The sequence below is a fragment of the Colletes gigas genome, unplaced genomic scaffold (assembly GCF_013123115.1).
Source record: "Colletes gigas isolate AHSC1104 unplaced genomic scaffold, ASM1312311v1 Colletes_gigas_Sc00045, whole genome shotgun sequence".
NCBI lineage: Eukaryota > Metazoa > Arthropoda > Insecta > Hymenoptera > Colletidae > Colletes > Colletes gigas.
The window spans coordinates 474,068-485,005 of NW_025106674.1; the positions used below are offsets into that span (position 1 = coordinate 474,068).

At 50.1% G+C, this 10,938-nt stretch overlaps 1 protein-coding gene across 1 annotated transcript; it reads left to right on the forward strand.

Moving 5' to 3' along the window:
• The first annotated feature begins 1,032 nt into the window (after positions 1-1,032).
• On the forward strand, positions 1,033-2,637 carry LOC122403163 (jerky protein homolog-like). The gene has a single exon (XM_043406517.1). It carries the CDS (start codon positions 1,033-1,035, stop codon positions 2,635-2,637), a length of 1,605 nt encoding a protein of 534 aa, XP_043262452.1.
• Positions 2,638-10,938: the final 8,301 nt, after the last annotated feature.

Below are 10,938 nucleotides of genomic sequence, written 5' to 3' on the forward strand. Positions count from 1 at the left end.
GCCCATCGTATTTATACAATACCCGCTCTCTAGCACAAATCTACTAAATACGTACTTTTACATGACCCGCACTCCAGTGGAAGACTGTGAAAAACGTAAAAGTATGTTTCCCGCATGCAATGTATTTGTACAATTCGCGGATGAGACGCGTCTGCGGTGTGTAAATCCTCGTCTCGAATAAGTTCGACACCCGGAATAATAAAAAGTACTGATATCCCTACGCCCTGTTAAGTCGGTCGGGATTAGTTAGGTTGCAATGATTGTTAGCAAAGTGTGACGGAAGAAGAGTACAGTATTGTCTCTCTATAGCCGCGCGTGTCGGGACCGGGCGCACGCAACTTGAGAGACGAGTAGTCTATTCAGCTTTCTTTGATTTCACGCTCGAGCGCTCAAGGGGGATGGGGCAGCGAGAACTGGATTTTTTGCTCGTTGCTCGGCGAAACCGATTTTTGTGTTCAGGCTCGGTACAGCGAGCGGGTTTATGATATGGACGTGATTTCTCCGCTATTTTTGAGGATTAGGCCTTCAAGACATTTTTATTTGATAAATTAGGATACGGTCATTAAGGAACCTCCAAACTCTACACGGGACTTGGAATCCTTGGAGCTCTTCCTTGCCGCAATAGCGATTGACGTGTCGTAAACCCGCGTTGACGCACAGCTGCGGACCACCGGAGTCTCGCGGTCATTGGGCATTTCCCAAAAGTTAATAATAATGCAGCGTTCTCGCTCACTCCTGCATGGTTTACCTGGATACTGGACGGCAGGGTGGGCGGGAATGTTGCAAATTGTTAGGAACCGCCCTGCCAAGGTGACGATGATGAGGATTGGCTTGACCAATCCTCCCTCCGGTAGACAATGTTCGTCGTTGTCACCTTGGCAGGGGAAACCGAGGTTTCCTTATGGGGAAATTGAGGACGGGAAGGCAGTTGACGATTGTAACCTGTGAATATTTGTTCGTGGCCGAAACACACAAATTTTTATATATCTTTGTGTTTATCTGGTGCGTGAGTGAATTGACGTGTCAGTGGTAATGGCTGCCAACAAAACTGACAAAAAGATAATCTTTTTGTCTCTGAAACAAAAAACTGACATTTTAGAAAATTTAGAATTTGGTGCTTCGGTTAAATTTTTGGCCCAAGAATATGGTGTTCATAAGAGCACAGTTCGGAGAATTCGTAGGGAAGGAACGAATATCCGTAATTTTGCAGATCAGAGGTCCCAAATATTACAATGGAAAAACCAGAGGAAACCAAAACATGACGACCTTGATAGCAGTTTGTATAAGTGGTTCCTTGAAAGACGAACGTTAGGAGATCCACTGTCGGACCTCCTGCTTCAGGAAAAGGCAATGGAGCTTTACAACGAAATTGGTGGAACGTCGTCGTTTACGGCAAGTAGAGGCTGGCTGACAAAATTTAAAAGACGGCACAACATTCGTCTACTTCATGTGCATGGGGAAGCAGGAAGTGCAGATGAGGAAAGTGCAGAACGGTTTTTAATTAACTTTGCCAAGAAAGTAGAGGAAGAAGGCATCGAGGAACACAATATTTATAACATGGACGAAAGTGGTTTAATGTGGAAGGCTATTCCTTCGAAAACTTTGGTCCATGGTGAAGAACACAAAATTGAAGGCAAAAAAATGAAAAAAGATCGCGTCACTATTGGCTTCTGTGCTAATGCGACTGGAACACACAAATTGCCACTACTGTTTATTTATAAATATCAAAATCCGAGAGCCTTAAAAAATTGTGGCACGTTACCAGTAGTCTATACGTTCCAAAAGCAGGCTTGGGTCAATACACAAATTTTTGCAGACTGGTATGAGAACCACTTTAAATCAAGTGTCAAACAGCATCAATTGGAGAATAAATGTCAAAGGAAGACAATTTTGCTGGTTGATAATTGTCAAGGCCACATAATTGAACTAGACGATGAAGAGGAACAGTTTGAAATTGTTTTTCTGCCTCCAAATACTACATCTATTATACAACCGATGGATCAAGGGATTATTGCAAAATTAAAAAAACGTTACAGACACAAAATGTTGCGCCACGTATTGACATTTCCGGGTGGACTTAATGAATTCTATTCTAGATTCACAATAAAAGATTGTATATTTTTAGTTCGCGATGCCTGGGAAGATGTTACCAGCAATGATATTAAGAATGGCTGGAACAAAATTTTTACAAAAGACCCTGAGGATTCTTCGGAAGATGCATTGAACACAACAATAGATTCGGAAATAAGCGAACTAATCCATACAATAAATGGCAAACCAATTAATCAAGAACTGTTAAACGATTTCTTTTTATTATTGGATCAAGTGGAAAACATGGATATTACAGAACAGGAAGGGGAAGCAGACATAGAAGAAGAAATAGAAGGAGGAGACGAACGGCATGGAGAAGATGAGGAAGAAGAGCAGCATCGAGAAGAAGAAGCAGTAACGGAGTTAGAAACGTCACAAGAGTTACCGATTATTCAAGCCAATGAAAACCTTGAAGAACGAAAACTGAGGGAGTTACAGTGGATAGACACCCTCATTAAGAACTGGGGCAATAATAAACCCCATGTACAAATAATGGGCGAGGCATTTAAAAAAATATTGGAGGCAGAAGCCTTGCCAGAAAATTAAATACTTTGAGAATGATAAGGTATATGTGTAAACAAATTTGCAGTAAGAATAAATAGTGCGCACTAATTTAATTCACCATTAACGATGAAATTAAATGTCAACCGTTTTACAGAACACCAACTTCACCAACGTGGGGACCAATCGTGAGTCGTTGAAGACTTCTTCCAAAAACTCGCTGTATCTTCGATGAATCGTACCGTCGCGGCGGTACTGGCCAGGTAGTCGCGTGAGTTTTCGTTTAAACTCTGAGGGGTTGTAAGACCCTCTTAACCCTCGTGGTACGCGGGTTCCTAGCCGTCGCTCGCCAAATTAATCTTGAGCGACTAGTTAATTGCCGGATTGTTTCGAATCGAAATCCGGCTGTTCTCTTTAATGTCGAATCACGAGTTGTTGCTCACGAACCGCTTGAGCTGAGGTTTCGCGAAATGATGTTCGAATAACGAATGGTTCACGAGACGATTGAACTGCCGATTTTGGAACGTTTACTCTGAGATTTCAGCGACGAGTTAAAGTGGATTTCGACCGTCGTCTTCGAACTTTTAGCGACGAGTTAAAGATTTCGATCGTTGTTGTCTGAGGTTTCAGCGACGAGTGTCGAAGTGTCCGGAGCCCGTTTCCTCCTCGGCTTGAACCCCCTCCGAGACGCGATTTTGGGGGTTCGTCAACCGATTCGCGTTGACTTCTTCCGTTTATCGATTGGCCATCGACTTGGGGGAGGAGGATCGATTTTCCTGCCCCGTTGGCCAGGAAACTCCTCCCTCGCGCGATCGTGGAGGAGGAAGAGTCCCATCTCACCCTGGACGAGGGTGACCGAGGTTTCCTCCCCAAGTCGAAGGCCCCGTTAATTTTGCCGAGGAAAAAACGGGACTCCGAATTACGCCTAGCTACACGTGCGTTGCAGACGTTTTATGGCTGCATTGTTCCATGAGTTGGCGACGGTCGTTGTAGAGGACCGTGCCACCCGCGGAACAATGCAGCCCTTCGTCGGTCAACTCGGGCCTTGCACTTTCGAAAAGCTAAAGTGCTTGAATGCTTTACGATGAAATTTGCCAGATGCGGAATGTTCGAAGACTTTTTCGACAAAGTCAAGGTTCCGCATCTGGCACCATAAACGAACGGAAAAACCCGGGCTGACCGGACGGAACATGCTCCCCCCGTTGAACGCGGAAGGCGTTCAAGAGGTTGAATGGTGACCGATTCGTGTCACGGAGCTAAGATGATGCGATTGATTCGATTATACGATTACGATAATTGCGGATTACGACCGCTAAACGACTGCTCAACGCTTTGAGCAGTTTTGATTTTTTGCCCATCGAACGCTGGGCCGGCTGCGCGCTGCTGTGCCGGGGGCTGCTTGGCTGGTCCGCACGATGACCGCTCTGATTACCCCCTTCTGGTCCGGTGTGCCTCCTCTCGAAACGGGCGAGGTGCTCCTGGAGCAGGTTGGACCGTTGTCCTACAGCGGTGCGGGATGCGGTGATTGCGGATTACGACCGCTAGGCGACTGCTCAACGTTTTGAGCAGTTTCGATGTCGTCCGTTACTGGAAGCTGGGCCAGCTGCTTGACGCTGCGCCTGTAGCTGCCGTGGCTGGTCCGCACGGTCGCCGCTCGTGTTACCCCGTCTGGCCCAGTGTGCATCCTTTCGATTCGGCCGAGGTGCCACTGGAGCGGAGGTAGGTGGTCGTCCTTCAAGACCACCAAGGATCCCTCTCGTAGATCGTGGGATCCCTTGACCCACTTTTGTCGTACGTTGAGCTGGTTCAGGTACTCTTTGTACCACCTGTTCCAGAAGTCGCGTTTTACCTTCTGGATATGCTGCCACTTCGACAGCCGGTTGACAGGTGTATTGCTGAAATCGGCCTCAGGTAGGCTCGTCAAAGAATTACCAATTAACAGGTGGGCTGGAGTCAATGCGGAAGGATCGGTTGGGTCGGCGGAAAGTGGAGTTAGCGGACGTGAATTTAGGATTCCTTCGATTTCGACAACCAAGGTGTTGAACTCTTCGAACGTAAAGAGTTCTTCACCGACCACGCGTTTTATGTGGTGTTTGAACGACCGAACCGCGGCTTCCCATAGCCCTCCGAAGTTCGGTGAGAGGGCTGGGATGAAGTGCCACGATATTTGTTTGTCGATAAGCCATCGTTGTACCCCTTCCCGTTTGGTTTCGCGGCGTTCCGTGTCTGTCACGGTTTCGATTCCGTCAATCCCGTGTGTTTCGCGTCTTGGTGCAATTTTGTATTATGCCGCTGATTGCACACTTGGCATGTACCACCGCGGCAATCCTCGCTTCGGTGTCCCGGACGTAAGCAGTTCATGCACAGATCGGCCTTGCGCGCGGCGTCGATACGATGAATGACCGGCATCTCGATGAACCGTTTGCACGAATATTCTGCGTGTCCCTCCGAATTGCAGATGCTGCACGATGACCCGGCGATCGATCTCGGTGTCTTTCGTTGCGGACGCGGTGACGGTGGCTGCCGTTTTGAGTAATTTTCGCGCTGGTCGAAATTCGCGCGCGGCGGTTCCCTTGTCGACGTTTTCGTAGCGTACGTCTTTATTTTTTGGTATTGTGTCTTCGGAGAACGCGGGCGAAGATGGTACGGTCGCGATTGAGTCGAAGGCGGAATCGCGTCTCGATATGAGTTTTGTGTTGCGCGATTTGTCGGTTCAAATTCTTCCGTCTGATGTGATGCGTTATGCATGAATTTGATGACCTCCTCGAGTTTGGGAACTTCGGTGTCGGAGAGCGTACGTTCCCAGTTCCGTTTCGTTTCTTCGTCCATCTTCGAGACGATGATGCTGGTAATTAAATCCTGCGCTATGTTCTCCCAAGAACGACCGAGGGCTTGCAGGGATCGAATGTGCAGTTGCACGTGGTTCACGAGGTCGCGTACCGATTCGGACCTGTGATCGGGCATCGATGGCGAGTCGCGGAGCAGGGCCGCATGACGGAGTACGAGTGCGCGTCGGTTGTCGTACATCTCGCTTAAGTGAGTCCACGCCGCTTCGTAATTCTCATTCGAGATCGTGAAAGCGCTGATCGCCGCTTCAGCCTTTCCCGATAGAGACAATTGCAGGTACTGCAATTTTTGAATCTTACTTAGCCCCGGTTGTAAATGAATAAGATTATTGAACGCATCCTTGAACGTGAGCCATGACTCGATTCGTCCGTCGAATTTCGGAAGGCTCATCTTCGGCAAGTTTACCGGCAGCGAGCATGACGACGTGGCTGTCGGGTTGCAGCTTCCGTTGCTGCAATTCGCGGGACTCGAATGCTCTCCCGATTTTGAAGGAGCAGCGGCGCTCGCGAGACGATTGAGCATCACCGTTGCTCTTGCAATCACGTTGTCGTAAATATCGGTCGCGGCGTTTCTTTCGACCTCGGCTTCGTCATAATTGTCTATGTTGCCTAGCTCGTCTTGGACGCGATTAAACGTGTCGAATTGCCCGCGAATGCGCAGAAGCCGTTCGGACAATTTTATGCGTTCTGTCTCGCTGTCCTTGAAGGAGTCCAAGTAATGCCCGAACATTGTTACTTGGCTCTTGCACGTGCGCCGTTTATTTTTCAATTCGCGAATTCGGACCTCGTGATCGTCGGACATGCTCGCGCTCGTGTCTTTGGTCAGAGACATGTCTTAATCGAAGTGAAGGATCGGAAAGAGAGGAAATTCAAACCGTGTTAATTGGCAATTGTAACGAACGAGCCTACCTTTCGCAGTCCGTCCAGGGGTCGTCTTGAATCTGTGGTCAGCGTTGTCCTGTAGTAGACCGTCGCTGTCCTTCCCTGGAGTCGTCCTCGTTTGGTCGGTTGGCTTGCCTCGGGATGGCCTTATACGAAAAGGCCTCCTCTCATACGGTGGGTGGATAGCTTGTGGATTGCAGGTTTGGTCGCACTGTTTCCACACGTCACTATCCGGCTCGAAGGACCATGAATCGTACCGTCGCGGCGGTACTGGCCAGGTAGTCGCGTGAGTTTTCGTTTAAACTCTGAGGGGTTGTAAGGCCCTCTTAACCCTCGTGGTACGCGGGTTCCTAGCCGTCGCTCGCCAAATTAATCTTGAGCGACTAGTTAATTGCCGGATTGTTTCGAATCGAAATCCGGCTGTTCTCTTTAATGTCGAATCACGAGTTGTTGCTCACGAACCGCTTGAGCTGAGGTTTCGCGAAATGATGTTCGAATAACGAATGGTTCACGAGACGATTGAACTGCCGATTTTGGAACGTTTACTCTGAGATTTCAGCGACGAGTTAAAGTGGATTTCGACCGTCGTCTTCGAACTTTTAGCGACGAGTTAAAGATTTCGATCGTTGTTGTCTGAGGTTTCAGCGACGAGTGTCGAAGTGTCCGGAGCCCGTTTCCTCCTCGGCTTGAACCCCCTCCGAGACGCGATTTTGGGGGTTCGTCAACCGATTCGCGTTGACTTCTTCCGTTTATCGATTGGCCATCGACTTGGGGGAGGAGGATCGATTTTCCTGCCCCGTTGGCCAGGAAACTCCTCCCTCGCGCGATCGTGGAGGAGGAAGAGTCCCATCTCACCCTGGACGAGGGTGACCGAGGTTTCCTCCCCAAGTCGAAGGCCCCGTTAATTTTGCCGAGGAAAAAACGGGACTCCGAATTACGCCTAGCTACACGTGCGTTGCAGACGTTTTATGGCTGCATTGTTCCATGAGTTGGCGACGGTCGTTGTAGAGGACCGTGCCACCCGCGGAACAATGCAGCCCTTCGTCGGTCAACTCGGGCCTTGCACTTTCGAAAAGCTAAAGTGCTTGAATGCTTTACGATGAAATTTGCCAGATGCGGAATGTTCGAAGACTTTTTCGACAAAGTCAAGGTTCCGCATCTGGCACCATAAACGAGCGGAAAAACCCCGAGCTGACCGGACGGAACATGCTCCCCCCGTTGAACGCGGAAGGCGTTCAAGAGGTTGAATGGTGACCGATTCGTGTCACGGAGCTAAGGTGATGCGATTGATTCGATTATGCGATTACGATAATTGCGGATTACGACCGCTAAACGACTGCTCAACGCTTTGAGCAGTTTCGATTTTTTGCCCATCGAACGCTGGGCCGGCTGCACGCTGCTGTGCCGGGGGCTGCTTGGCTGGTCCGCACGATGACCGCTCTGATTACCCCCTTCTGGTCCGGTGTGCCTCCTCTCGAAACGGGCGAGGTGCTCCTGGAGCAGGTTGGACCGTTGTCCTACAGCGGTGCGGGATGCGGTGATTGCGGATTACGACCGCTAGGCGACTGCTCAACGTTTTGAGCAGTTTCGATGTCGTCCGTTACTAGAAGCTGGGCCAGCTGCTTGACGCTGCGCCTGTAGCTGCCATGGCTGTGGTCCGCACGGTCGCCGCTCGTGTTACCCCGTCTAGCCCAGTGTGCATCCTTTCGATTCGGCCGAGGTGCCACTGGAGCGGAGGTAGGTGGTCGTCCTTCAAGACCACCAAGGATCCCTCTCGTAGATCGTGGGATCTCTTGACCCACTTTTGTCGTACGTTGAGCTGGTTCAGGTACTCTTTGTACCACCTGTTCCAGAAGTCGCGTTTTACCTTCTGGATATGCTGCCACTTCGACAGCCGGTTGACAGGTGTATTGCTGAAATCGGCCTCAGGTAGGCTCGTCAAAGAATTACCAATTAACAGGTGGGCTGGAGTCAATGCGGAAGGATCGGTTGGGTCGGCGGAAAGTGGAGTTAGCGGACGTGAATTTAGGATTCCTTCGATTTCGACAACCAAGGTGTTGAACTCTTCGAACGTAAAGAGTTCTTCACCGACCACGCGTTTTATGTGGTGTTTGAACGACCGAACCGCGGCTTCCCATAGCCCTCCGAAGTTCGGTGAGAGGGCTGGGATGAAGTGCCACGATATTTGTTTGTCGATAAGCCATCGTTGTACCCCTTCCCGTTTGGTTTCGCGGCGTTCCGTGTCTGTCACGGTTTCGATTCCGTCAATCCCGTGTGTTTCGCGTCTTGGTGCAATTTTGTATTATGCCGCTGATTGCACACTTGGCATGTACCACCGCGGCAATCCTCGCTTCGGTGTCCCGGACGTAAGCAGTTCATGCACAGATCGGCCTTGCGCGCGGCGTCGATACGATGAATGACCGGCATCTCGATGAACCGTTTGCACGAATATTCTGCGTGTCCCTCCGAATTGCAGATGCTGCACGATGACCCGGCGATCGATCTCGGTGTCTTTCGTTGCGGACGCGGTGACGGTGGCTGCCGTTTTGAGTAATTTTCGCGCTGGTCGAAATTCGCGCGCGGCGGTTCCCTTGTCGACGTTTTCGTAGCGTACGTCTTTATTTTTTGGTATTGTGTCTTCGGAGAACGCGGGCGAAGATGGTACGGTCGCGATTGAGTCGGAGGCGGAATCGCGTCTCGATATGAGTTTTGTGTTGCGCGATTTGTCGGTTCAAATTCTTCCGTCTGATGTGATGCGTTATGCATGAATTTGATGACCTCCTCGAGTTTGGGAACTTCGGTGTCGGAGAGCGTACGTTCCCAGTTCCGTTTCGTTTCTATCGTCCATCTTCGAGACGATGATGCTGGTAATTAAATCCTGCGCTATGTTCTCCCAAGAACGACCGAGGGCTTGCAGGGATCGAATGTGCAGTTGCACGTGGTTCACGAGGTCGCGTACCGATTCGGACCTGTGATCGGGCATCGATGGCGAGTCGCGGAGCAGGGCCGCATGACGGAGTACGAGTGCGCGTCGGTTGTCGTACATCTCGCTTAAGTGAGTCCACGCCGCTTCGTAATTCTCATTCGAGATCGTGAAAGCGCTGATCGCCGCTTCAGCCTTTCCCGATAGAGACAATTGCAGGTACTGCAATTTTTGAATTTTGCTTAAGCCCGGTTGCAAATGAATAAGATTATTGAACGCATCCTTGAACGTGAGCCATGACTCGATTCGTCCGTCGAATTTCGGAAGGCTCATCTTCGGCAAGTTTACCGGCAGCGAGCATGACGACGTGGCTGTCGGGTTGCAGCTTCCGTTGCTGCAATTCGCGGGACTCGAATGCTCTCCCGATTTTGAAGGAGCAGCGGCGCTCGCGAGACGATTGAGCATCACCGTTGCTCTTGCAATCACGTTGTCGTAAATATCGGTCGCGGCGTTTCTTTCGACCTCGGCTTCGTCATAATTGTCTATGTTGCCTAGCTCGTCTTGGACGCGATTAAACGTGTCGAATTGCCCGCGAATGCGCAGAAGCCGTTCGGACAATTTTATGCGTTCTGTCTCGCTGTCCTTGAAGGAGTCCAAGTAATGCCCGAACATTGTTACTTGGCTCTTGCACGTGCGCCGTTTATTTTTCAATTCGCGAATTCGGACCTCGTGATTGTCGGACATGCTCGCGCTCGTGTCTTTGGTCAGAGACATGTCTTAATCGAAGTGAAGGATCGGAAAGAGAGGAAATTCAAACCGTGTTAATTGGCAATTGTAACGAACGAGCCTACCTTTCGCAGTCCGTCCAGGGGTCGTCTTGAATCTGTGGTCAGCGTTGTCCTGTAGTAGACCGTCGCTGTCCTTCCCTGGAGTCGTCCTCGTTTGGTCGGTTGGCTTGCCTCGGGATGGCCTTATACGAAAAGGCCTCCTCTCATACGGTGGGTGGATAGCTTGTGGATTGCAGGTTTGGTCGCACTGTTTCCACACGTCACTATCCGGCTCGAAGGACCATGAATCGTACCGTCGCGGCGGTACTGGCCAGGTAGTCGCGTGAGTTTTCTTTTAAACTCTGAGGGGTTGTAAGGCCCTCTTAACCCTCGTGGTACGCGGGTTTCTAGCCGTCGCTCGCCAAATTAATCTTGAGCGACTAGTTAATTGCCGGATTGTTTCGAATCGAAATCCGGCTGTTCTCTTTAATGTCGAATCACGAGTTGTTGCTCACGAACCGCTTGAGCTGAGGTTTCGCGAAATGATGTTCGAATAACGAATGGTTCACGAGACGATCGAACTGCCGATTTTGGAACGTTTACTCTGAGATTTCAGCGACGAGTTAAAGTGGATTTCGACCGTTGTCTTCGAACTTTTAGCGACGAGTTAAAGATTTCGATCGTTGTTGTCTGAGGTTTCAGCGACGAGTGTCGAAGTGTCCGGAGCCCGTTTCCTCCTCGGCTTGAACCCCCTCCGAGACGCGATTTTGGGGGTTCGTCAACCGATTCGCGTTGACTTTTTCCGTTTATCGATTGGCCATCGACTTGGGGGAGGAGGATCGATTTTCCTGCCCCGTTGGCCAGGAAACTCCTCCCTCGCGCGATCGTGGAGGAGGAAGAGTCCCATCTCACCCTGGACGAGGGTGAC

Excerpts from the sequence above, each read along its gene's own strand:
- LOC122403163 (XM_043406517.1), top strand. The coding sequence starts at position 1,033 with ATGGCTGCCAACAAAACTGACAAAAAGATAATCTTTTTGTCTCTGAAA.